At 42.7% G+C, this 25,808-nt stretch overlaps 3 protein-coding genes across 10 annotated transcripts in view; 2 read left to right on the top strand and 1 right to left on the bottom strand.

Moving 5' to 3' along the window:
- The first annotated feature begins 2,556 nt into the window (after window positions 1-2,556).
- Window positions 2,557-4,500, top strand: LOC6631512 (uncharacterized). Its single transcript, XM_070210453.1, has one exon. The coding sequence runs from the start codon at window positions 2,949-2,951 to the stop codon at window positions 4,440-4,442; it is 1,494 nt and encodes a 497-aa protein (XP_070066554.1). The 5' UTR covers window positions 2,557-2,948; the 3' UTR covers window positions 4,443-4,500.
- Window positions 4,501-5,969: 1,469 nt separating this feature from the next.
- Window positions 5,970-8,899, top strand: LOC6631542 (uncharacterized). Its single transcript, XM_002054927.4, has 3 exons — window positions 5,970-6,674; window positions 7,709-7,773; window positions 7,836-8,899. Exons 1-3 carry the CDS (start codon window positions 6,657-6,659, stop codon window positions 8,725-8,727), a joined length of 975 nt encoding a protein of 324 aa, XP_002054963.3. The 5' UTR covers window positions 5,970-6,656; the 3' UTR covers window positions 8,728-8,899.
- Window positions 8,900-9,805: 906 nt separating this feature from the next.
- Window positions 9,806-25,808, bottom strand: part of sdk (sidekick cell adhesion molecule) — a 119,506-nt gene continuing 103,503 nt past the window's right edge. For 3 of the 8 annotated variants that reach the window (XM_032439939.2, XM_070211203.1, XM_032439948.2), the window contains 11 exons: window positions 22,850-22,969; window positions 22,432-22,587; window positions 19,032-19,460; window positions 17,812-18,009; window positions 17,103-17,120; window positions 13,729-16,968; window positions 13,381-13,659; window positions 13,184-13,207; window positions 12,421-12,741; window positions 12,021-12,355; window positions 9,806-11,958 (listed from right to left, as the gene is read on the bottom strand). In XM_032439939.2, coding sequence (XP_032295830.1) covers window positions 11,716-11,958; window positions 12,021-12,355; window positions 12,421-12,741; window positions 13,184-13,207; window positions 13,381-13,659; window positions 13,729-16,968; window positions 17,103-17,120; window positions 17,812-18,009; window positions 19,032-19,460; window positions 22,432-22,587; window positions 22,850-22,969 — 5,363 coding nt within the window. In that variant the 3' untranslated portion in view covers window positions 9,806-11,715. The remainder of the gene's footprint in view (window positions 11,959-12,020; window positions 12,356-12,420; window positions 12,742-13,183; window positions 13,208-13,380; window positions 13,660-13,728; window positions 16,969-17,102; window positions 17,121-17,811; window positions 18,010-19,031; window positions 19,461-22,431; window positions 22,588-22,849; window positions 22,970-25,808) is intronic. The other 5 variants (XM_032439942.2, XM_015171086.3, XM_032439944.2 and 2 more) reach the window with 3 other exon arrangements.

The following is a 25,808-nucleotide window of genomic DNA, read 5'->3' as shown; positions in this document are numbered from 1 at the left end:
ATAATAATAATAATAATAATAATAATAATAATAATAATAATAATAATAATAATAATAATAATTATAATAATAATAATAATAATAATAATAATAATAATAATAATAATGATAATAATAATAGTAGCAATAACAATAATAATAATAATAATTACACATTGTACACTCAAAATTCTGTCCAGCTGTGTAAATTCCAGCCTAGGTTGAGCTCCTTGAAGCTTCTTAAGTTTTTGAATGATCGGCAACATCATGAGTTTTCACACCTGAACAAGACATGCGCCTAACGCATTCATTAGATACTCTTACCTCTAGGGCAAATGTCATTAGGCGGAGTCCACAAATCATGTCCGTGCCAACTGGTGGGCTGTATCGTACAGGTGTCTGCATTTACGACACAAGAAAGCAAGACAAACGAATCATTTGACATTTGTATATGTATCTGTATCTGAATCTGTATCTGTATCTGTCAGGTCGCAAGTGTATCTGACAGATGCATCTGCTGATCTTTGCGTTGGCTCTTGATTAGTTTATTGTTTATTGTTTATTATTCATAGTGCGCCGTATGCGGCACATCAATCAGATAACTGATGGTATGAAGCAGAATAAGAAGAAGAGCTGCGGCATATGAGTGGCAACATAAAGATATACACATTTATATCCATATGTATATATATATATGAGTGGATTGGGTCGCTAAGTGAGTGCCGTGTGTGTATCTGTGGCATCTGAAGTATCTGTGAGATAGATTGAGGACAACTTTCATTTGCATAAAATGCATTCTATAACAAATTGACAGAACAAATTGTTGGTGTCAAAAATGCGATGCGCTTGACTGAAATCGCCCCTCTTCCTTCTCCGCTCTCATAGATGCTTTATGATTTACATGGCATGCCTTTCATGCTGCTCTGAGTGTGTGTGCACGTGCATTTGTTTTACGTCTGTCCAAATATTTCGAGCTGTTAATTATAGGCACGAGTTAGCGTGAGTGATAGACAGATAGATAGATAGATAGTTAGACAGATAGACAGATATATAGATAGATGGATAGAAAGATTGTGTAGAATTTCAGATAGGTTTTGAAGCTCCTTTACAAACTGACATTGGAGCTCAATAATCTCAATGTTCTGGGCGAATTTAAAATGCATTAGAGACCATTAAAAGCTCATAAAGCAAAGGGACATGCCCTCCAATTTGATCTAATTATGTTATAAAGTCACGCAATTGAGCAAGACAGCTGGATAAGGGAAAGACGGAGCCCAATCGAAATGATATACTAGTAATATCTTAGGTATAAATTGCCGCCTAAAGATAGCACTCAATAATCGATATGAATGAATGGATATACTTTGAAAATCGTTTTCAATTCTTTCACGCAGCGACTTCTGCTCTTGGTTGGGGAACGCACCTCCAAAGTCCAAACCGGCATCCGAATTCGAGTTCGAGCTCGAGTCCGGGACTAAGTCAGGCAATACCGGAGGCGGCGGTCAAAGGCAATCTAGGAAAATGATTTTATTTTTTTGTAATTAGCTAGCGGAACAGACAACAACAGCAAGAGGCAGAAGAGCAGGCACCAGCAGATAGCGCCGATTGATCGATCAAAGCTGCAGATACAGAGGCTAATAAATCATTTTTCCATTCTCATTTCCCATTTTCCCCCCTAAAGTGAGAACTCACGACCGCACCGCCCGTGGTCGTCCAATTGTCTGTCAAAGGCTATTAACCCCATTTTGGCGGGGCCGTTCCACTTGTTCCACTCCGCTGTGGTCATGTTAGCTTGTCAGTTTTCTCGGCCACCCTCTCACTCACTCTCTCTCTCTCTCTCTCAGTCGGTCTGCCTGTTTGTCTTGAGAAATACTTGTAAGTTGCCCAAATTGTTTTTCCAAACATCGCGCACTAAAAATGTAGAAGCGCAGAGCCATATGTGAAACAAAAGACCAAGAACTTAGAGCCAGACACTTTGCTTTTCGGCTCGGAGCTGTTGGTCGCCATCTCGCAGCCGTCAACGAGCCTAAAGAATTCCCATCTAAACTGATGCCGCATGCTGCATGCCGCATGCCGCATCTGGCAACTGCCATGTTTTGATCGTCCAACTCAGGCGTTGCAGCCAAAATATTGTAGCATGTCGGAGTATCAATTGGAAGCCCAAGAACACGCCGTGGCCACCGCAACCATAAGAAAGCAAATCAGTTAGAGTGTTTTGATTAATGTCAGTTTTGACAGCTGCCCATATGAAGGCCCCCAGCTCTGGGCCATGCCCAGGAATAACTGCATTCGGTCCCACTGGAGGCTCCATTAGCAGCCAGTGATCAGGCAGCTGAGCAATCGAATTGAGCCAGTGATTGGTAACTAATAAAAAACCTGAAGATGAGCTTCAAAATTGGTAACCAATCTATACTATCTGGATAAACACGGGCTAATCGCAAGAGCTGAGTTCACATTAGTTCTTAAACCGATTTTTGTGCCAAATTCACCGACAAGAGTGGAAAATGGGTGAATTAATTCTTTATTGCTTGTCACTCGATCGCTGTTAGATTCATTGTATCTGAATAATCCCTTTAATCGAGGTTTTATGGAAGTAAAACTAGATTGTTTTCAAGCCCATGGTAAGAAAATTGGTGGACAGCACGAGTTCCGGCAGGGTTAGGGCAATTAATAATGGAAGATCTTTAAAAAGCAAAACCTTAAAGACTTTGAGGCGAATCGAGTGACAATGTTGGGCGAGGCATAAACATGACCTAGAACCACTTGAGCCACCGGCTTTTAAGTGGCACAGCCCACTGAACTGTGCCGACCCGTTAATAACAAGTTGGGCGATATTTGCGGGCCATGTCAAACGAAAGTACGAGTTGGTTAGCCAAGACCCAAGCCCACGACAATGAGACAGTATTTGGCCTATAAAGACGCCCGTTGGCGCCGCTTTTTTGCCATTTATTTGGACAACGCGTACGCGAATGGAGGCGCTAAGCGGTTGGACTTTGGCGCTGTTGCGCCTGCTGAGCGCTCTGCACTGGTCCTGGACATGGTCGCCAGCGCGCACGGAGCACCCGCTAGCCAACAGCTATTTGAATGCGGCCCAAAGACCGCTGTGGATACTCGAGGATGAACTGATGAAGCGCCAGCGTGCGGACAGGCAGGAGGCGGACTATACCACAAACACGCGTGCCCCAACCTTGCGAAGAAGTGCACGTACACACAGCCGGCAGGAACGGCAGGAACAGCTGGAGCAACAGCATCTGCCCACAGCCATAACAATACGCGTGCGACCGGACTCGGAGTCTGATACGTCGCGGCTGGTGGCACCACCGCTGGCTGCACCACTTACACAGCGACGCTTTTTACTGCCGCATCGCTTGCAACTACCGAGCCATTACATTCAGCAGCTGGGTGGGACGCCGTCTAAGCCCAGGTTGGCGCAGCGCCGGCGCCAGCCGCAGTCGCTGCCCATTTTTGACAGTGCACCCGGAGACAATGCGCTGCCCACTGCCAGCTATCCGATCTTTGTCTACAATGGCACCAGGGGTGAGCTGCTAATCAACACCATGCTGAGCGCCCAGCGCTATCCTATGCAGGAGCCGGTGCCCGGCCAGGTGCTCTATCCGCCCTCCACGCCCATGTTCCGACCTAAGCCCATTGTGAAGCGCTTAAAATTGCCCGGTCAGCGGGAGCTGCTCAATTTGACATTGATTCCCTTCTACGCCCACGAGGCTATCACCGTAATGTCCACATTTGAGACAACAACAGAAGCATACATGGCAGATGCTGCTCCAGATCCAGCAGCTGCTCCAGCAACTGCAACGGCAGCTGAGCCCCTGGCACTGACCACCCCCATGCCGACGCCCTATGAAACGCAGCTGCCGCGGAGCAAGCGCAAGAGGAAGTCCAAAAAGGCGAAGCAGTACAGCGCCTATCGTTCGCCCCAGGAAGTGGTGCAGTGGCAGCCACCGCTGCGTAGCTCGCCAGCACTGGACCCACCCGACAATCATCGCCACTACGTGATGCCAACCACCGAAAGGACGGACAGAGCAGTACAGGAGCAGCTGGAGCAGTTGGAGCTGCTGGATGCTGAGCTTGAGGAGCCCAGCCAGGAGCTGCAACTGGAACAGCAGCTGCCAGCACAGCTCGAGCAGACCACTAGCAGCAGCAGCAGTAGCAGCAGCAGCAGTAGTTCTCCTTCTTCATTTCAGATCATCTATGTGGACGAGAGCATGGAAGCACCTCACGATTCGCTGGCCAGCACCACAGAAGCTCCACCGCTGCAGCGCCAGAGCTCCCGTTATGCCTTGAAGCGTGAGTACTACGCGTTTCCTGTCTACACGCTGGGTAAGCTGCTGCAGAGTCCCAAGCCTGTCCAGGCAAGCCACAGAGCACGAGACATAGAGATCGATTGCTCGGGTGGTTCCAAGGAGCATGGTGACAATACCTGGTTCATTTTGAATTCACGGTAAGCTCGCTCTGTAAACTCATCAACTCAGACGCTTGTCACATATTTCCTTCTAATTTGCAGCTACAGGGGACCACATCGCAATGGTCAGAAGGGGAGCAAGGAGCACACCAAGTATTATACATCCAAGTATGTACAAGGCCGTGCTCCTCGGTAGCAGCACAAGCTGCTGGATGCTGTGACTCGTCTGAGCCGGGGCAACGTCTCTATTGTGATCTTCAATATGATAATAAAATACAAATATTTTTGTTTGGTAGATATAAGTGATCTATGATTATATAATATATTTTTAAGCAAAATACAAATATATATATTAATTAATATTTTTTGTTTAGACATATGGTAAATGAACTGCTGACATTGTATTAAATTTTCCTATTGATGATCATAATAGTCTCATACCTGGCTTTTACTGCATGGTTGGTTTTTTTAATCAGATACTTATAATTGACCATTTGTTGATCTTAATTCGAATATGATCTTTTTGTATTTTTAAACTTTTTTGGTTGATCTTTTATCTTTTCCTTTATTAAAGGGTCGACTGATCTTAGAACAACTTTACTCATCGATCTTGCAGTCTGTTTGATAAGAAGTAACGATAATGTTCATAATTAAAATCGTTCATCTTTTAAAGATTAAAGATCATTTCTTGATCGGCTGTTTAAAATATGATCTTCTTTATAAAATGTTTTGCTAAGAGATACAAGAAATATATAATTATGGGATGATCCTTTTTGATTAGAAATAAATGATGATGCCTTGATCAGTTTATCTTCTACCAAATTTAGACACTGATCTTTTTTTGTGCTCATTAAAGCTCATAACACGCTCATCTCAATTAGCTTTTTCCAAATTATTCTGAACTGCTCTTAACAGATCATATCATGATGACCCGAATGACCTATTAAATACGTATTCAAACACCTTTCCTCCTAATGGCTCAGCGCTATCATTAAAACTGTACTTCATTAACACCTCTATAGGCCCGTACCTATGCCTATGCATATGCAAGTGTCTGCTGGCCCTTGGGTAAAATACCTCGTATAATACTCCGAATGCCATTGAAGAGGTCTACTAACCATAAAAAATGGCAATAAATTCCTGCAGACACAAAGACGACGCTTTTCTGCCCGAAGGTTCGGCTAGAAAGCTGTCATAAAATTCAGTTTTAATGATCGAACAACTCAATCGAAAGCGATGGAACCAATTGTTGGCCTATATTGGCCTTTGACATTACATAAGAAAGTCATGTGGGATGGGAAATGGGATCTGGAGGGGGCTAGAGGAGCTCGATGGGCTGCGTGCAAAAACAATCACAAGTGGCCCAAACTGAAGATTCTTAACAGTAAGACGAAATGTTTTGTGACCCAAATTCCAGAATCAAAAGAAAATCAAATTTCGATGTGTGAAAAGCTGAAAAATAAAGAAATAACAAAAAAAAAAAAAAAAAAAAAACAAAAAACAAATCTGAAATGAACAGAAAATCAAAATACAAATAAAACCGAGAAATAGTCATCTACAAATATTTATGGCTAATTCAATGGCTTGAGGCTCTTTCAGACAAAACCACAGCAACAAAAACAAGTGTGGGGACCAATAGGCCCCGCCCCCGTGCGGCCGGCATTCATTCAATCATTTTGTCAATGATGTGGCTTTCTATTCTAAACGCACGTTCATTATTATTATTGATTTCCCAACTTATTTTTCGCTCTTTCGACTTTTCAGTTTTTTCCAAGGCTGCAATTAATTTTCTCGCGCTATTCTAAGTCCCCCCCCACTGCCTCAACACCCCTCCTACTGACCACAGCACCAGCGCACCATGAAACAAAAGGAATTGGAAAGAAGACACACGCCGTGCCCGTCTTTCATGTCTAACGCGCATGGCTCTGGGGCAGATGGAAATGGATTTCCAGTCGTAGGCCCGGACCCAGGCCCAAGCCCAGACCCAGACGCAGACCCAGACCCAAGCCCAAACCTCGGTTGGCGACGCGACGCACACAATTGATCCCCGACCTCTGGGCCCAGCTAGTGGCATCGACGATATAAAAGCTCGGCCTGTAACTGTTTTTGGGTTTAGAACAAACGCAGCTGCGCACGCGTGCGGACCCTCGCGCATAACTTATCTTCATTTTTTTTATGGTGTTTTGTGTTATCGCACAGGATTCAAGGATACAAAAATATATATTCGATACTCCAGTGTACTAAAAACCTATCGAAAATGTGGCAATACTTAGTGGTATGTGAAATGACAAAAGTTGTCGAAGGATGCTTTTCCAAACATATATAAAAAGAAGATAATATAATAAATAAAAAATATGACTATCGAAATCTTCAAATGAAAACATGCATGCTACTTATATTATTAATTTACAATAAATATATGTGCTCGTAATTCAATATCGTTGAAGATATACCGAAATATAAAAAGCAAATAATAATAATTTTATTTATTATAATACTGAGCATTAATTTGTTTTATATTTGTAAAGATATATATTTTTTTTAGTAGAGTCACAAATTGGATTCTAAATATCATGAAGACCCTGGATATTTATATATTTAATTTTAAGCTAGTCGCAATTCAAAAGACTTTATTTCTGTAAATTTATGATCCAGTATCAGACATCGCAAGAATATCTCGGTTCTTGGGTCAAGTAATATTTTGACCAAACATTATGGCAAAAGTTAGGTGGATATAAGTTGAGATTATTTTTATTATTAACATAAGGACCGCTGAAGAACTCATTTTCAAATCATAAATTGCCTTGGCCTAAAACATTGGTCTTAACCTTATTTGGTGGTTAGCAATTATTAAGTAGAAGTCAAATTCATATAGTAGAATATCTACGGCTTGCAATACTCTCAGCAGAACGGGCAAATATAAACTAAAAACTTAAATTGTTTTTGATTTTGACTTTGAAAATATGTGACAAGAAACCGAACCACAGACAATTGGAGCTCTCTCTCTCTCTCTCTCTCTCTCTCTCTCTCTCTCTCTCTCTCTCTCTCTCTCTCTCTCTCTCTCTCTCTCTCTCTCTCTCTCTCAAATGATCAATATATCTTTTTAAATGGCAATGACCATGACGGGCTAGGTCAGCTAGGACAATATCACATCCATATACTAGCCTGGAACACGAGCCCGGATCCTCGATTAGCGGGAACTGCGTACATAAGTAATTAATGTAATCAATATAAATACCTAATGGTTAGTTTTAAGAAAGACTCCAAATGTAATATGACCTTTCTCAAACTTAATTTCTCGGCTTGCAGCTCATCGCCGGATTTTCGGCTCTGCCCCAGCCCAGCAGCGGCTTCTGGTGGCCCAAGGCGACAACGTAAGTCAGCCACAGTGTTGGTAAATGCAACTTAATTTAATCCTCTCTCCTTCCAACCACAGAGAAACACCGCGCACTCAGGTGCTGCAACAGATTCCGCTCACCTACTTTCGCACCTACACCTACCAGCCACTGACAGGCGGCGCATTTGGAGTGCCGCTCTTCGGCTTTGGTGCAGCACAGACGCCGCTGCTCTCTGGCCGCCACTATGATCCGTACGCGGTGACCAGCTATGCGGCTGCCCGGCGCCACGATGCAACCGCAGCCGGCTTTAAGCCGGACGTAACGCCACCTGCTCTGGCGAGCAGCAGCAGTGCGTCGAGTACAACGCCAGCGCCGACCACAACGACGACTACGACAACGACCCCGGCACCAACAACTACAACCACAGCAACAACGACGACCAGCAGTACAACTAGTGCACCACCGACCAGCAGCACCACGGAAACAACATCCCCACTGCGCTACGCCGCCTACAATGCCGAGTATCCGACTTACAATCGGCGGGTGAACCATTTGTACAATGCGCGACCGCAATATCCGTATCCAGATTACTTTAACTATCAGCCGCAGAACACGCTGCCGGAGAAGGGCGGCGCGCGCATTCAGTTCGTGCCCTGCATGTGTCCAGTCAGCATGCCCAGCATGTCGGGTCTGTCCGGTCTGGGACTGAACGGCGCTACCAGCACTGATCGAGACCGGCCAACAGGCGTGTCCATTAGCAGCACGTCTGGAGATGTTGCATCCGCGGAGCGTAACATTATCGCCTTGCAGGCGCGCCACATTGATAGTGGTGAAGCTGACTTCGAGGAGGAGGAAGATGAGCAGGAGCAGGAGGCAGCAGATGCGTCCGCTGAGGCGGATGAGGCTGATGTTGCCGTAGCCGTTCCCACAAAAGTCGCCCCCGAGCCGCAGCATACCACGCCTGCCGTTGAGTCCAACAGTGTGGTCTAGCCACGCCCGCCGCCCCGCCCATTATAGTATTAACAACGCCTAGACTGATTTGTGCAACTCTCTTGGGAGACCAGTTCCAACGACAGTTTGGCATTCCCTCCCCTAACTTAATGTGCCCTATTTTTTTTTGTCCATAATAAAATACCACGAAATAAATTACAAAGCTCTTAAATGCAAACATATTTTTTCTCGGTAAAATCTCACCCAATTTCCACGAGGTTTGGCTGTTTGTCTTGGAAAATTCTACATGCACACATGCATATATACATGCACAGATATAAACACACGTGCTTACATGCATACATGCGAACATGCATACATGCGTAGATGCATACACACATGCATACATACAAGCATAGACACATGTTTGTATATATATGTATACCGCCACACTATTTTCACAAAACATTAACACTCACACTAAACTCTTTTACTGAAGGGATGCCTGACTTATATGAATTCTTGAGAATCGACGAGGAGAGCACTAAATGAAAGAACTTAATATTTAAATTGCAGCACAGGGTCTGCAGTTGGTATCGAAGAATATCTCGCATGCTTACAAATGTATATATATAAACATATATATACACATGCATACTCGCATACTCACGCAGACGCACATATGTACATACATAGATACATAAAAATACATACATACTTACAAAAAGGTTAAGTTAACTTAGCCTGCGTTTAATATGAGAGAACATACCAAGAAACAACATAAGCCGCATTTTCCATCCGTGGAAAATTTGTTAATTTTCCCTTTTGGACTGATACATCGCTTCAGTCTCAAACAAATCCCGACTATCGATTTGATAGGGTTAGATGAAAAATATCAATTACCCTTGCGTTTTATACACTTATGTTTTGTTTTTTATTGGATCAAATGATTCTTCAATTACATTTACACATAAATATAGGCTAATACTTAGCGCTTTCTGCGCGATTTCAACTAACTTCCTTCCTCAGCTCCTCTTGCCTCTCGCACTGCACTGACTGCGGTTCCAAATGCGATCTGTTAGAATCGTTCCTATGCCTTAATACATATAAAGTACTCGTACTTAAACATTTCATTTCATTTTGTTTTTTTTTTTTTTTCAGTTGCTGACCAATTAACAATTAGAGTTACATACATATCTAGATGAAATTGTGCTTCGAGTCTTTGAAGTAAATGTAAATTTCATAAAAAAAAAGAGCAGGCATTTATATTACTTAATAAACATATTTGTAAGCATTAAATCCAATGCGCATTCACAAAGGGATTTACAGATTACATTATATCATAAAATAAAAATAATAATAATGATAAAAATATTGTTTTTACATATTATTTTATAAATATCTATAAAGATATATATGTAAATAGCAGAATATAATCAAGAGAAAAATATATAATCAGTCATTTAAGTTATAGATATACATACATATACAAATACACAAAGAGTATATATAAATTGTTGCTTAGACATATACAATTTGAATTCTGCTTTCGAGTTAAACAATTAAAAATGTTACATTCTAGATTTTATTAACTATGCTTAGTTTTGCGCGCGCATACGTAATGCCTGGATTCCCCCGATATTCAGAGACGGTTATCCCTGTCAAAACCCCCATCCGTATACAAATGTATACGGTATACATATATATATATATATATATATATGCTTGAAATATACATAGATACATTTATATAAGCATACATTTATCTGGGGTAATACATATGTATATATATGAAAATGTGGTTTTCTTCTTGGGTTCGTGTCATGTTTGTCGTCACTTCGTCATTTCGTCAATTGTGTTTTTGCATTTGTCACTTATGTGCTGCAAATTGCATTAATATGGCCTATAAGTATTTGTAGAAGAACCCACATACATATATACTTATTGATATTTCAAATACATGTAAAGCGTCTCCACATTTAAAAAAAAAAAAAAAAATCATCATCGTCATTGTCATCGTCATCGCCATTTCATCTTTTCATCATTTTATCATTTCATCATTTCTTGCGCTTATTGGATATGCTATTTGTTTTTCAATTTCTTTCGATTACTCTTCAAGTATATTTTTCTATTCACTTTTGCATTTGTCTAACTGATTGCATCAGTCGCGGTTGCCCCTGCCCAACACCCTGTACTTTTCGATTCAGGCAGAGGCAACAACAAAATGAACAATAATTTAATTATTTTTTGTTTTTCTTCTACGCATTTTGCGAGTTTTTCGTTTTTCGTATTCTTTTTTCATTTTTTTGTTTCTTATCATTTTTTGTTTTTTGTTTTTTTGTTTTTTTTTTTCAGTTGTAAAATAGTTTAAAATTAAAAAATAATGAGATTGCGCAGGGCTAAAATAATTGATCATTCACAATCACATTCACATCATTCACCCACTGAACACAACGAAAAATTTCCTATACAAGAAAAAAAAAAATAAAAAAAAATCTACCGAAACCTTGCAAAAATTTACTTATCACAAGTTTTTGCTTTCGATAAATGTCAGTTACAAACTAGTTGTGGGCGTGGCAGACAACGGACGCAGCGCAAACAAATAAGTTAACTAACAAATTAAAATACAAAAAAAAAGTAAACTATGTAAAAATTACAATAAAATAATAATAATTATAGTAATAATTATGGGGCTGGGTCAGTGGAACATTTTTTAAAAACTAAATGCTTGTAAATCTCAGATCTCTCGTACTAGAAACTATAAATTATAAGTATATAGATAACGAAATGTTCATATAGCAGCTCAGCGGCAGCAGCTAAACACATGTCCAAGACATCCATACAGACTCATATATACGCCCACGCACACACGCACACACACAAAAAGGGGGAATGCCACTGGATGAATATTGTTCGGTTTGCTTCCTGTTCCCAGCGTGAAATTCATTTAGGTGTGCCTGTTGCGCCTGTTGCATCTGCTTAGACGAATGTCTCCCTTATGACGGTGCTGCTGCTACTGTTGCTTAGATCTTAGAATTCGGTTGATTGTCAGACAAATGAGGAGAAGCCAGGCAGTGGCGCCCTCGATCTGGCCATATTATTGACAATAATCTGGCCGCCATTGAGGCTCATCACTGCGCTGCCCTCCGGCTCGGAGTCTGTATAGCTGGAATAGTTGCGCACCGGCTTTGTCTTCTTCCATGATTGACGCAATGAATCATTGACATTGGCATAGTGATTTACAAATGAATGCGGATCGCTGCGTACGCTCTCGTTTTCGCTTTCCGAGTGCTGAAATGTAAATATAATTTGAATGGCATTCAATGGATGTCTCCAAACTCATTTGGACTCACCTGCGAGGCCTCGGAGCTGCTCACCTCTGATGGCTTCTCGGTAACGCTGCTGTCGTCCGGATTCTCATCGTAGCACTTAAGACTCTCCTCATCGCTGTGGTAGGCTACCGAAGCGGGCGACGGCCTTGGGGGACTCTTGCCTAGCTGCACATTTGTCGGGGGTCGATTGGTCGACTTGCGGCCCAGGGTGCCAAGCGTGCCGCTGCGCAGTGTGCCCACGCTGTTCAGTGTGCCCGTGCCAACGCCGTGACGCGAACGATACAGCTCCAGTGCCAGCTCCTGGCGTTCATCAATCGACATGGCCATGGACTCCTCCAATGTTTTCTGTGCTTCCTCTGCGTGGCATCAAGGGAGGCAATTGGTTAGGAATTGAAATGAACAATTTAAAGGCTTCACTCACGTTTATACTTGTAGCTCTTGCTCTTCACACAGAGTACGGCAATGACCATCACAATGATGACTATCGATGTGGCTGCTAGCGAGACCATGAACCATGTTTGCCTGTAGAATGGCTTGTGTTGCAAATATCCGTATTCAAGATGTAGCTTCGATGGGGTCAATATCGAATCCTTGGAGTACGCCGGAAACGATATACCATAACGGTTGTAGGCAATCACGCGGAATGTATACGCAGTCGATGGCATCAATATATGGTAGCTAACGGTGAAGTCCTGCATGGTGCCCTTCTTCGTCTGCTCAATCTTTGTCCAGCGCGAATCATCTGCGAGTCGAGTCAAATAACATTTGAGCGAGTGGGTCAAAGTCAAGTGGTGCGAATACGCAGTTAAATATACTTAATAATGGATGGATGAGCTACGAGTATATGCTGAATTGAGGTTTCGTTACAAAACTCCATAAAATAATTTGATCATTTTACCACTAATCATCTTAAGAAATAATTATTCAATGTTATGTACCCTTGCAGAGGTTTTTCTTTGAAACACTTTCTGTCTTCATTTAATAAAATTTTTCAAAATTAATTCAATCATTTTCTTCTAGTCTCTCTTTAAATTTATAGTAGAATATTATTACGTTTTATTATTCTTTTATTTATATTTTTTTTTCTATTTTAAGTAGCCCAATACCAAATGAAACATAATCAAGCATTAGAGTCTGATTGCGAAGATTGTTAGAATTTTGAGTTTATCGACTACGATACTTACATATAAACGAGGGCTCTCCTTTTTCTAGGCAAGCATATTCAAAAATGATGTTTAGTTTTTTGTTTTTGAGTTTTCGAAAAGTTGCAGAAATTTCGAAACAGTTCACCAAAGATTATTGTAAAATAGAAATCAAAAGTTAAAGTAAAGCGAAAGAGAACCAGAACCAATAAATATTAAATATTTGACGGATGGCTTACCGCGCTTCTTGGCCTCGATGAGGTAACCAAGGATGGGTCCGCGACCGGAGGGTCCATTAATCCAGTGCATCTCGACGCTGGAGAGCGTCTTGCTGAGTATCAAATCACGCGGTGCAACGGGTGAGCCGTCCTGTGGGCCTGTGGTTACATTCTCGCTAACCGCGGGTCCATAGTCAATGGTCTGGGCGCGCACAGTGAATGTATAGGTGACCTCCTCCTCCAGGTTCTGGACGCGCAGCGTAGTATTAGATACCTTCTGCTTTACCTGCTTGCTAAACTCTGCGCAACGAATGGAAGAGGCAACTGATTATTTAGAAGGATTGCTTCTCGAGCGTTTTTATGGCTTACTCTCGTTTTCCTCGGTGGTCTCGTATGTCACCAGGTAGCCCAGAATTTCGCCATTGAGAAACTTGGGCGGATCCCAAGCCACCTCCAGACTCTGCATTGTGATGTCTGAAAAGCGCAAATTAAGCGGAGCGCTTGGCACACCCTGAAGCGTCTTGACCGTAACGGGTGCAGAACGCGGTCCATCGCCGGCAGGATTGAAGGCCAACAGCTGGATGCGGTATTCGGTGTACTTATCGAGAAAGACAAGACTGTGCGATGTGGCCGTGGCGGAGACGACCTCGATTTCCTCCTCCCACTTGCGTCCTGGCTCGAGCGCTTGTGGTGAAGATGTGACCAGGTAGAAGATCTTGTAGCCCAAAATGTCGCCATTCTGCATACTCTGCTTGGGTGGCTTCCAGCGAAGGCGCACCTCGGTGCTGGATATGGACGCAGCATCCACAGCGCGTGGTTCTCCAGTGGGCACAGCCTCCCCTACATAAACTGCCGCTGGCGGCGTTGCCGGACCCGGTCCCTGGGAGTTAAATGGCAGCACGACAATTTCATAGTTACGATCCTGCGTCAGATCGGAGAGCACCACACTGTTCACATTGATGCCCATGACATCCGTTTTGGGCGTTGACTGCAGGGCCGTGGGAAAGTCCGAGAGCTGCTGATACAAGATGCGATAGCCACCAGTTGCTGCATCCCCATTCCACATGCCCGTCTCCAGTGCGTTCCAGTGCACGCGCACCGATGTCGTCGTAATGGGCACCACCTTCAGTCCACCCACCCCAATGGCTGGGGCGGCAGGCAGGGTGCGTACCACAATACTCTCGCGACTGAAGGCCGAGGGGCCCAGATCGTTGGTGGCCTGTATGCGAAATTGGTAGGTGGTATGCGGTCTCAATCCCAGGGCTGTATACGAGCTCAGCAAAGGATCTACGCGCTCCGGAAGCGGCTGCCATGGACCCTCGTTCTCGCGCATTTGGACCGTGTAGTAGCGCAGCGGTGCGAAGCCATCTCGACCCGGTGTCCAGCTGAAGGTGATCTGACTAGACTGGATCTGGCTCCGCGAGATCTGCGGCACTGACGGCGCCTGCGGACGATCCCGGTTGTTGGTGGTGTACACGAGCACGCTGGCCGTCTTGCCCCAGCCTAGTCGCGTTTGGGCGGTCACACTAAAGCTATAATAACGTTCGGATAGCAGCTGGGTGGCACGGAAAGTGCGATCCGAGGGCGGGAACTCGCGGCTATAGTTGAGATTGGCGCTGCCGTTGAGCGTGTAGGTGACTTGATAGGCGAGTATCTCGCCATTCGGATCATCGGGAACATCCCAAATGATGCGGGCCATCGAGAAGGTCACATCCGGGAAACTGACATTCGACGGTGCACCGGGTGTATCCTCAAAGGTCTGGACGCGTATTGGTGGTGTGCTCAGCGCGCCATCTCCCAATCTTGTGTAGGCCAGCACCTGGACATGGTAGACGACATATTTTTTAAGCTCGGTCAGGGTTGTGGTAAAGGAACTGTTGGTCGTGATGGTTTTATGCAGCACTGGCACCATGTTGACGCGATCTGGAGCCGCATAGAAGACCTTGTAGCCTTCGATTTGACCATTCCGATGCTGGCGCGGCACCTCACCCCAGCGCACCACCACAGTTGTCGAGGATGTGGCATTCGCTTGGACATCCAATGGTCCATACGTTGGCGTCGCCTCCCGTGTGCGTTCCTCAGCCGAATTGCTAGCGCGGGAGCAGCCCACATCGTTGCAAGCATTTATTAGCACCTCGTAGACGGTCCACTCCTCCAGAGCATCCAGCACATGCGAATTGGCCGTGTGATCCTCGATGAGTACGCTGCGCGGCGTTCTCTTAATGGCGCCAGCAACACGCTCCATTTGACGGTAGGTGATGTTGTAGCCACGAGGATTGCCAAACCATTCCGTTTGCTGCAGCGGTATCCAGCGGACGCGTAGCTGTTGAGCGCTCATTGCCCGTACGGTGACATTGAAGGGTGCGTGCATGGGACGGGCCTGTATGGTCTGGAAATCCTTGGTGGGCTCCGAGGGGCGCGAGCTGCCCACCACATTGGTGGCGCTCAAGCGCAGACGGTACTGGGTGAAGGGCATTAGACCGGTCACAGTGAGTGTCTCCGCATCGGGATCGCTGATCTCACAGATGGTGAACCAGGTCATGTTGCGTGCCGTTTGCGCTTCTACCTTCCATTTGGTGATGCTCGAGTTGCCATCGAAGCCAGGCGTAAACTGCAGCACCACGGAGAATGCCTCGATGTTTGACAGCGCCAGATTGGTCGGTGCATGAGGGAGCACTGGCTCCACCCCCGACTGTATGGTTGCCGTCTTGGGTGCACCGCTGCCAATTCTTGTCCAGGCGCAGATCTCAAACCAATAGTGCGTAGTTGCCTGCAGCTGATTAACCGTCAGCTGTGTGTCCTCGGCGGTTAGATTAATGGACTTCATGGTCTCGGGACGATCGCGCACCTGATAGCGCACCGTATAGCCGGTGAGCAAACCATTGGCGTGGCGCGGTGGGGCCCACAGGACGGTAACAGCACGATCGGAGACATCATCAAAGTGTAGGGCAGTTATCTCGTCGGGCACATCCTCTTTGGTCATGACGGGCACCTTTTGACTGATGATGCCATCGCCGGGATCGGTGAAGCACAACACACTGATATTGTACTTGGCGTACTTGTCCAGCCCATTAAGTATGGCCGTCTGCTCGGCAAGCGGATCGATAAGACTGGGCGGCACCGTCATCATGCGCTTCTCCACGTCACGCGGCTCGCCGTCGATGTGATGCTGCTGCCATGCCTGGATCTTATAGCCCTGATTGATGCCGTTAATCTGTTGCGGATTCGGTGGCTTCCAGCTGATCTTGGCGGCCGTCGAGTTCAGGGCCACTACACGCAAATTTGTGGGCGGCGCCTCGGGCACGCCCTCTTTAGTCTTGATCTTGGCGCCCTCAGTGTAAATGCCAACACCCATTTCGTTGTAGGCGGCGATCTGCACTACATAATCCTTCCAGGTAATCAGCTCCTTGATGAGAAAACTGCGCTGCACTTCGTTCGTGATGTTCTGATAGGTCCAGGGCACATTGTTATAGCCGTAGAGTCGATAGCGCAGTATATAGCCCAGTATATGGCCATTGCGATGCTCCTCCAGCGGCGGCTGCCATTGCGTCATGATTTCCGACATAGATCTAGCGGAGCCGACAAAACCAACTGGTGGGCCCGATGGTGCTGAGAACGTTTTCGAAAGTAAACAATATTATTAGAAGCTCCTTGTAAATTTATCAGGTGGTGTGTGCAGTTTGTATACGGTTTTACTCATTGTAGTGTATGAGATGCAGGGATCAACACTCTGGATTATATACCTCGGTAATATGGAAACGCTACGCTCATTTGTTCATCAAAAGCGGGCGATCACGACGTTGCAGTTTGACGACAACGATAGCAGTTAAAAGTACAATACATACATATGGTTATACAGCATTAGTTTCTATGCACTAAATAATTGTAAAATATTCAAAGCAAAAGCTACACCATTTACGTAGCATTAACGAGTGCGCTTGGCAACCCTAGAAATAGGTGCTCAAAATGCAATCGCAAAAACTAAACGAAATTAAACGAAAATACTTTATAATTTTCAAATCCAATCACAACTTAAAGCTTACTGAATATTACTCTAATCGCAAATTGAAATTGTTCGCATATTGCCAACCAATAACTATTACATCTGATTGATTTTTTGAAAATGATTTGGCTTCTAATGTAAAATGAATTTCAAGCTGCCAATTTTAGTTGCTTGTCAAATGTTTACAATGCAGATAGAGTGCCTGGCAACGTTTGCAAATCAGGATTCGGTACAAATGAATGACTTTACTTCAAATACTACTACTATTTGAATCGAATAGAAGTTATTCGAAGTTCTTTGCAATTCCGAATGTAATTAAACTATTTTGCAGTTTACAACATAAAACATTTCTTGTAAACCAAAAGCCGAAATCAAAAACACAAAAGCTGTTTAACACAAGAAGCTATTACATAATACTTGGATGTAGATAGAGGGAAAAGTGCACTCACCTTCTTGGGGCAGCTCGACGACGTTACTTGGCTCGGATGGTGAGCCCTCGCCGACGCGATTAACGGCACTCACGCGAAACTGATAGACGGTGGCTGCCTTCAGGTGCTCCAGCAGAATCCAACGCTGATCGGCAGAAACGTTGCTCAACTCGGTGATCCAATTCCGTAGCAATTCTGGTACTGGATCATCGGATTTTTCTGTGATGTTAATGTGTTGAAAAACGTAGTTGCGAGAGGATAGCGAGAGAGCAGATGAGCAAGCGCAAGTGTGTGGGTGTGTGTGTATGTGTGTGTTGTTAGATACGAAAGAAAGCGAAAGCGCATTGCAAAAGAGAGTGATCGAGTGGTGAGTGATGAGCAAGGTGAATGATGAGTGTGGTGAGTATTGAGTATGGTAAGTGATGCATATGGTGAAATACGAAAATGGTTAGTAATGTGCATGGTGATTTTTTGGCATGGTGAGTTTTGCGCATGGTGAATATTGTGTGTTTAGTTTGAGGTGCATTTAACAGTGTGTATTTTTGAAGTTTTCGTATGTTGAAAAGTTAATGTGCGAAATAAGTAAATAAAAACAAAAGTAAATTAACAAAATGTAATCAAAATGAAAATACAAATTAATATACATTATTTATATATATTTGTATAAGAATTGTATACATATATATGTTGGTTTAAGATTAATATCAAAGGTTCGTTACGGTACACGGATTGGAAGAAAGAAGAAAAAACGTTAGCAAATCCATCAATTTAAAAATGTAACTTTTCTGTTTAAGATGGTTTCTTCTACTCTATATTAATTTAAAATCTTTAAAACAAATAAAGTCGTTTCCAGTTGGGACTCACATAATTGATACCCAATGCAAACAGAATCACAAATGGTTAATTGAATTTTTGCTGCTGTTTTGTGGCTTATTTTTGTTTCTGTTGTTGTTGTTGTTGTTGTTGTTGTTGTTGCTGGAGTTGTTGTTTAACTGATGTGATTTACATGTTTTCTAATTACACGCAAGGCCCCAGGGCCCAACATCAGAGCCCAACATGAAGCTGCGCGGTTTGTGTGTGTGTGTGTGTGCGATAAATCAAATTGCAATACCGCAAAACCGTAACCGTAACCATAACCATAACCACGTAAAGCTAACCCGGACAAAAATTGTGTGACGGAATAGTAGGGGGCGGTCGGTGGGGTGGATTGATGTTGATGCTGGCATATGGCATACACTTACCCAATTTGGAGACCTCTCGACGCTGTATAATAAATTTGGATATTGGACTGTTGCCATCGAAGCCCGGCGTCCACGATACATTGATGCTGCGCTGCCGCGGCTCGGCCAGGCGCTCCACCTTCACATTGCTGGGCGGGAATGGCAGCTCAATAACGCTGAGACGTGCCGCGCGCGTCTCATTGCCACCGGGCGAGGTAACCACACACGCATAGCTGCCCACATCGCTGGCCCGCACCGCCTGTATCTCCAGCTGGCCATCTCCTTGAACGCCAATGCGCTGCGAATTGCTTATGGGTGCCGGATGTCCCTCCCGGTACCAGTCGATATTGAACGGGACACTGGGGTCACTGGACACCTTGCATTGGAGCGTTGCGGTCAGGCCAAGCAGCACGGTTGTGTCCACCGGCGGTTGTATGATTTGTGTTCGCACTAAAGTGAGAGACAGAGACAACGAAAGAGAGAGAGAGAGAGAGAGAGAGAGAGAGAGAGAGAGAAAGAGAGTGGAGTAGTGTGAATATGTGAATATGTGGGCGTGGCAAGAGTTTGACATTAAACAGTAAAAGAGATTAACTGCAACACATTTGCAGCCAGACAACGTCGGGACAGTTCTCAGCGCCCCCTTCCCAGTTGGCTGGCATGTAGGAAATTAAGTTTTAAAGCCTCTCATATATATATATATATATATATATATATATATATATGGATATATATGTGCATCTGTATATTTTTTCTATATGCACATTTTCGCTGCCTTTTCAGTCACTTGGCCGCATCATGCATCAAAAGTTCAACGCGCTCGACCAGACTTTAGCCGGGTCCGGCTCTGGTTTTGGCCCTGTTTCTGCCTGGCATTTCTTTTGGCTCTGACGACCTTTTATTGTTGTTGTTGAAATCCGCTGCCTCGTTTGCATATGGTGCACACACATACAAACTTTTTTCCTTTTTTTTTTTTGTTTTTTGATTACCGTCCCCATGCGCCACGTTTTATGCAAAACAAAATTTCAAAAACAAGTCAGAATATTACGGTGCAATGCAACCGACTGCATAATACTCGTTAACAGTCCAATATCGGTTACATATCTTGCCCAATTTTTTTGGGGTAAGTTTGCAAGCCTACATATTTGGAGCATTGTGCTCGATTAATGATGAAAATCATGCTTTTTGCATCATGGTAAAGGTTGTTTCTTTTCTTCTTTTTTTTTAAGACTTTATTTTCATTTTAGTCTCTTTTCCGGGCGTCTTCATGTATGTCTTCTTAATTACACGGACTACATTTTGTGATTCTCAACTATGGTTGAAGATTTTGTTGCTGACTTTAAAATTGAGAAAGCAGCTCATTCAAAGAGTTACCTTTTTTCTAAAATCGTTGAATAACCTACTTTGTTTTGGCTAACATTTTTGCATTTGCCTCTGAAGCAGCTCATATATCCAGCTTGTGGACTCTAGCTATACGAATATTTATATGCCAACTTCCAAGCAGGCCTGACATGGCACTAAACCAATATACTCGTTTCACTTTGTGTCCAGTCAAACACACACATACACACACACACACATACAGGCTAGCTGCAGCGCTTTGCCAATTAGCAGACATTGATGTGGCCTTTAAGAGAGCCTCCCAAGCTACTGCTGGAAGCCAGGCCTGTGGCCAGCTTTAATGCATTAAAAATAAAACAAAGCGTAAAAAGCTCAATTTAAATTATGAGTATTGTTGTTGTTGTTTTCCTGCCTGCGGCTTTGATGACAATATAATGTGTTATTATGGGACCAATACGTTTTAGCTGATTTGATGTGGCACTCGCCAGTCGTTGCACATTGTTGTTGCTGCTTGTAGCCACGCTGTGGCATGTTTCAACGGTGACAACTCGGCAGTTGTGGCAGCTCCTGGCTATTAACATTATTAAGGCTCTCGTTGTTGTTCTCACTGTCACAAACCATGTGTGTGTGTGTGTGTGTGTGTGTGTGTGTGTGTGTGTGTGTGTGTTTGAGGCATAGCAAAACTTAAATAGGTTGGCGCATGTATTTAACAAAACTAATCTGCATTGATCAAAATTGATAAAAGTCGATACTACACTCAGAATAATATAATTTCAGGCGACTTCATTAAAATTATATTCATTTATTATTATATCAATAATAAAAATAAAAACTAGAATAATAATAGAAAATATGCATATAAAATAAATACAAATTTTATATGTTCTTTTGTATGCCTTTCATTTAAATAAAACCCTCTAGCAATTCTATTTGATATTACAATTTCTTGAGTGTACGCCAAATCCGGCTGATTCCGACATATATACCGCCTGCCACAGACGGACATCACTATATAGACTCTGCCGTTGATACTTATCATATCATTATAACACATGGAAGGACATCTTCCATGTGTTGAACAATCCCTGACAAATTTCGAATGCCCTCTAGTAGAGTAAAGAAATTGGATTCCATGCCCACACATATTGTTTGTAATATAATACAATGCTGAACAATTAGAATTGTTGAATTCTATATTGTTATCATTGTCGAATAAAATAAAAAATATATTTTGTTTATTCGCTCTAAGTAGATTTTGTTGCGTTGATTGCATATGTGTGTGTGTGTCTGTGTGTGTGTGTTGATTATTGTTTTTTTTTTATTATTATTTTTATTTTTGCATCTAATTTCAATGGCAATTTCTTGGTATAGCATTATTAAATGAATTCAGTTGAATTATGACACGCATTTCGATTTCACCCTCTAATCAGGCAGTCAGTAATGAAGTTAGCATAATTTATAGCTAATACGCATTGGTAATATAAATCATAAATTGTTCTATTCCAAAATATGTTTGTGCAAACAAATGCGCCCAATTAGCGCAACTGAATTGAGCATAGAATGTGTTATTAATTTTGTTAGCTGCATTTTAACAGATTTTTACTAGCGTGCGACTGGGGGAGAGAGAGAAGCGTTTAGCATTAAAGAGATAAGCAACACATTACAATATATTAGCGTGGTCTAGGAACCGAAAGGCTTTCGCAAAATCGCGTGGCCCAAAGCTTGACAGTTGATGTTCCTTTGACAGGCGCCTTGATCAATTGCCGCACTGCTTCTCACTTCGCTTCTCGCTGCTATTAAATTGTTAGATTCTATGCGTTTATCGGTGAGTGCAATTGAACATCGAAAAGATTTAAATAGATTAAGGCATGCCGAAATGCATGAATTCTACTGTGTTAATCATTAGTTCAAAATTCAATTTCGTTCACTCCGGAACGAGCAGCAGCTCGCTGAGCTAACACAAAAGTATGTTTGTACTATATATAGACAAGCAATTAAACTGGCTGCTGGCTTTGCGTTGCCAATTAACGTGAAGTGTGGGAATGGGGCTGTGGACGGATTGGTACTCTGTCGTATAACTTACCTAGTACACCCAGATAAGCCTCGCCCTTTACGGTGCCCGCCTCGTTGGCGCGCACACATATGTAGAGGCCCGCATCGGAGGCGCGTATATTTGAGATGAGTAAATCGCCAGATTCGAGTATCTGAACGCGGCTCGACAGCTCGACCAGTTGAGTTTCTATTATTGTTGGTTTGTTACATTTTTTTTTTGTTTTATTTTTATTTTATTTTTTTTTTTTTGGGCAATCGGGATTTGTTTGGTCATCCAGCAAGCAGTTTAAGCGGGGAAAGTTGCATTTGCAGAGTTGCATTTACGGTTAGCAATTTAATTGGTTGGTTGGTTAGCATACGAAAAGAACAAAATGACATCGATATTAGCATTTACGAAGGTAGCGTTAACTACATTCAAAGCGTGCAGTAGTAGAATTCGTGGCACTCACCATTATAAATCCAGGTTATGTTCGGATTCGGTGCGCCTACGGCCCGACATGAAATGGTCGCATCTTTGCCATCCAGTGCGGTCACATTCTGTGGCGGCTGCTCCATCACCGGGGCTGTGGCTGTGGATGGATGATCGAATGTTGAGTATTTAGCAAACTGAGCCGCAATCGATGCATAAAGGTGTGGGTAATTTTGTGATGCCGCATATGTATGTGGGTTCAAGTCAAAGGTAAATACGTGGCAGTCATGCAAACATGCTTATATGTGTGCTACTGTGTTTGTGTGTGTGCTGGGTGCGTGTTTGGGGGGTGTAAATGTGTTACTTAGCGGCTATGAGTGTTTCAATATTTGATTCTATGCCCACAAACAGCAAATTATTAAGTGTTGGTATACTTAGAGCCGCCCAAGAAAATAATATTAGCAATGCAACCATCTGGCAACGCCTAAAGCTGGGTTGCTCTTTAGCTAGATAACATACTGTTAATTTACATTAGTCCATAATTAACGTATGCTCCTATTCTATAAGCTATCTGGCAACGACTTAATCGCATTGGCTCCTTAGTTAGTTGACATTGTGTTCATATGAGTCGCTTATTAACTTTTGTTCCTTTTCCACAATTTCAATTTGTGAATTCAACTGATTTATGATTGGACTTTGTCAATGAAAAACATATTTAAAATACGACTTTTTTAGACCTAAATGGTCTATGAAAAGCCAGCCTTAACTTATTAACTCAGTAGCTCAAGGAGTGTGTGCATATTCTAACTTGTTGGTAGATCTAGTTGAGAGGAGTATTACGTTTAAATTTCGAAAGGTTTCACTTCACTTCAATCCCAAAATAATTCAAATAAGGCTGCCTTCTGCCAGGCTAACAATTAAACTTAAACTCTGGCAACGTCAGAAGTTAATACCAATTATTTATTGGGTCGCACATTTGGCAATTTTTTTTTGTTTTCTTTCTTTTTTTATAGTCGTTGCCACTCACGCGGCTCGAATCGCAGCAAAAGAAGTAATGTAATTATTTCATATGATGCATTCATTTTAACTCCGCTTATGTAAATAAGTGCATAAAATTACAATAAAAATTTCTGTATGTTTTTTACATTAAGATATTAAGTGTTCTGTGTGTGCGTGTGTGTGTGTGTGTGTGTGTGTGTGTGTGTGTGTGTGTGTGTGTGTGTACATGAAATTTTATGGCTTGCGGCGAAAAGTAGAGGACCGTCATGCGATTCACTGGGAAAATTGTTAAATTGTAAGGACACGAACCAACAGCAAGATAATATTTAAAAATAGTTGTATTCAAAAATGTCAAATACACATAAATACAAAAAATGGTTAATATATAGAAGTATATCGATATGTGCTCGTAGAATACCAGCTATCCCGTTAATCAGTTATCTTATTCTATATATAGACTATACATAGATTATACAGATATGGCTATTATAGACAGAGCTGTGCTACTGATTAAAAATATAAACATATCATTTACAAATTGTAGTTTATAGCTCTGCGGTTAACTAGAACTTAAATCATTCCAAAGACTTTTAAATAATTCCACAAAACTTAAAAATGCGTAAAACAGAACAAAGGAAACAAACAGATCAGAGCGGGAGAAAGAGTGTGCAACAAAATGAGGGGGGGGCGCAAAGCTTTAAGTCGAATTAACGTGCAGCATTGAATATCTGACAGCTTAATTAACCTTAAGTGCTCTTTAAGGCAAACCCTGTCCAAAAATAAAAGGCCAATCAAATAATTAAGGAATCAACAGAGAAGCCAACAAATTTTTGAGAAGGGGCAGTACTGAGAGGGGGGGGGGGGGGCACATTAGTTGATTTTTATGATTTATAAATAATTATTTTTACTTTGTCCCAAACACACTAAGGCTAAGAAAATCTATAATCAAAATCCGATAACCAGCTATTTACGAACTACTTAACTGCATTTTAATAGTTCAATTTGGGTTGTTTTTAAGGCATAGTTGTTGATAGATCCAAATTACGGCTTTCAATAAGCTACAAATTGAGCTTGAACTATTAAAAAAAAGTTAGTGATTTGTATAGAATATACAAAGTTTATTAGATGCGACCTCACAGTGATGGAAATCACACAAATTCACGCTGTAGTTGAGCAAGCGGAAATAGCGTGATTTGGACTCACTGATCAAGGCTAACAGTGAATACGTGTGACTGATAATAGCCGGTCACACTGGGCATTTGAGCTAACTGAGCCGGTCACACTGAACACCCTCTTATCCCAATCTATAAAATATGAGTGTGTACATAAAGTGCCCAAGTGCCCTTTATTTGCGTAGAGCTTGGGCAAAGAAATGGAAAAGAAAATGACTTTAAAGAGCTCAAGGGCTAATGTCAGTGTTGTGCGAAAGACTCGTTAGCCAGAATGTTAAGCAATTTCTGGCCTGAAATGTTGATGCATGGCGAAGGGGCATGATAATGATGCCGTGGCATGAAAATATTTTGCGGCGGGCAGCCAACTGAATAGTTGCATAACTTGGCTAATCGTGAAACGTCCAGCTACTTTCGAGACCAAATTAATTGATTGACAAAAACTACTGAGTTATTGGCTTAAAGCAGCGACTGTGGCTTATACGGTTATGCATTTGGTCAGTTTAAGAGGCGAATAGAGGTCACGTTAACGTGTTAAAAGTGCTTAAGCGGGCCTGCATGTAGTAAAGGGCATTGCCCCACACCCCTACAACCCTGCAACCCCCCCGTCGCCGCTCTCTCAGCGGCTGTGCACGCAAAGGGCATATTAAAGAAACGTGTGCAATAAAAGAAAAGAAAAACCATATTTGTAGCATACTTTTTTGAGGAGCCACCAACTGCTGAAAGCCGGAAATAATGAGAGTTTGAGTCGCCTTTAAGGCGAGCGTGGGCTAACGTGGTTTTGGCTGTTGAGAGATAGAGAGAGAGAGAGAGAGAGGGAGAGAGAGAGGC

Source organism: Drosophila virilis, chromosome X, assembly GCF_030788295.1.
Source record: "Drosophila virilis strain 15010-1051.87 chromosome X, Dvir_AGI_RSII-ME, whole genome shotgun sequence".
Taxonomy (NCBI): Eukaryota; Metazoa; Arthropoda; class Insecta; order Diptera; family Drosophilidae; genus Drosophila; species Drosophila virilis.
The sequence above is the reverse complement of the archived record's forward strand: the minus strand, read 5'-3'. Positions and strand labels throughout refer to the sequence as shown.

Bases quoted from the DNA above. Each gene is read 5' to 3' on its own strand.
- LOC6631542 (XM_002054927.4), top strand. The intron at 7,774-7,835 runs GTAAGTCAGCCA...TTCCAACCACAG, and splicing joins TGGTGGCCCAAGGCGACAAC to AGAAACACCGCGCACTCAGG.
- LOC6631512 (XM_070210453.1), top strand. From the start codon at position 2,949: ATGGAGGCGCTAAGCGGTTGGACTTTGGCGCTGTTGCGCCTGCTGAGC.